Source organism: Geospiza fortis, unplaced genomic scaffold (genome assembly GCF_000277835.1).
Source record: "Geospiza fortis unplaced genomic scaffold, GeoFor_1.0 scaffold145, whole genome shotgun sequence".
Classification (NCBI taxonomy): domain Eukaryota; kingdom Metazoa; phylum Chordata; class Aves; order Passeriformes; family Thraupidae; genus Geospiza; species Geospiza fortis.
The window spans coordinates 4,201,117-4,202,500 of NW_005054362.1; the positions used below are offsets into that span (position 1 = coordinate 4,201,117).

Consider the following 1,384-nt stretch of genomic DNA (forward strand, 5'->3'; position numbering starts at 1 on the left):
AGGCTCCGTGGTGGCCAGTGCCAGCCTAGTGGTGGCCAGTCCCAGCCCGGCGTGTGGCCGCAGGGAGCTGGCGCCTGACCTGTAGCTGAAGTCCGTAACTTGCACTGCTTTGATTAAAGCTAATAACTGGGGACAGTCTGGAGGCTATTTAAGAAAAACACTTGAAAACTTGAACAGATTTTTTGGTTTTTTTAATTTTGGTTTTTTTTTTTTTTTTTAGTTGACTTAGGCTGTACATCTATGTGTTGGCTGCTACAGAGTCTCCTCCCACCCCTCTTCCTCCTCATCCTCCTCCTCTCACCCGGCCCCACAGTGGCCACGGCTCCTATTCCCACTCAACCAGGAGGTTCGGGACCCCCTCAGCCTCTCTCTCCTGGGAACACCTGGCTCTCACACATCCAGGCTGTTTTATTTCCCCCCTTACTGTCAGTTCTACCTTGGTTCTGGGTCGCGGTACTGGGGTGCTCACATACCTCCTTTTTTTTCTCTTTTTTTTTTTTTTTTTTTTAAAAAAAACCCAAACAATTCCAAAATTATTATGGTCCATTATTCACTCTGTGTAATTCTGTGTTTAATAGATTTGTTCATTTACAAAAGACTCCTCACCATGAAATACAAAGTGTTTTGATGTTTAAAGGTAAAAGAAGAATAATATCCCGATGAAACCCAAGGTGATTGTGCTCGGAAAAGAGGTACTGTATCCCTGAAAGCCTGTTCAAGCACTAAGTGCATTTACAAATCTCTGAGAATGTTTTTTTTTTATACTAAAATTGACCATTATATTCTACTGTGAGAAGTGCTGGCTGCACTATATTGTTTTAAAAATGAGAAAACAAAATGAAAAAAAGGAAAAAAAAAAAAGAAAAAAAAAAAAACCAGGACAAAACCCGCAAGCCGTGTGTCCGGATGGTGTTTTTCCCAAAGTAAAACCAGGATCTCACTGGATGTGTGCTCTGGAGTCTCTTTGCTTTGCTGTGGCCTCCCCCAGAGCCAGGACAACTCCCCTGCTCCCAGAGATTTTTAGGGCACGGAGGAGCACCTATAAATAACCTGTTAACGATGCTGAGCCATTAATCCGGTGGCACCAGTCTCCACCTCACACCCAAGGGGTGGCACATGGGACAAATCCCTGGGATTAGGGCTGTGGCCTCACATGCACCCGGAGGACAGGGTCAGACACCGTGTCCCCATCCTGTCACCAGCGCAGGGGGTGGCATCCCTGCTGCCATCCATCACTCCTGTTTCCCACTGGGTTTCCCTTGCAGGGCCATTCCTGGTGCCCAGGTGGGGTGGGGGCTCTCTGGCGGCCCTAAATCCGACCCCGCTGCTCTGCCCAGCAGCAGCAATCACAGCAGGATAGTGGGACTGAATCCCAAATTGCTCC

At 47.5% G+C, this 1,384-nt stretch overlaps 1 protein-coding gene across 1 annotated transcript in view; it reads left to right on the forward strand.

Annotated features, from left to right (window-relative positions):
* Positions 1 to 85, forward strand: part of FAM222A (family with sequence similarity 222 member A) — a 26,033-nt gene extending 25,948 nt beyond the window's left edge. The window contains exon 4 of the mRNA XM_005424112.2: positions 3 to 85. Within this exon, the coding sequence (XP_005424169.1) occupies positions 3 to 85 (83 nt within the window). The remainder of the gene's footprint in view (positions 1 to 2) is intronic.
* Positions 86 to 1,384: the final 1,299 nt, after the last annotated feature.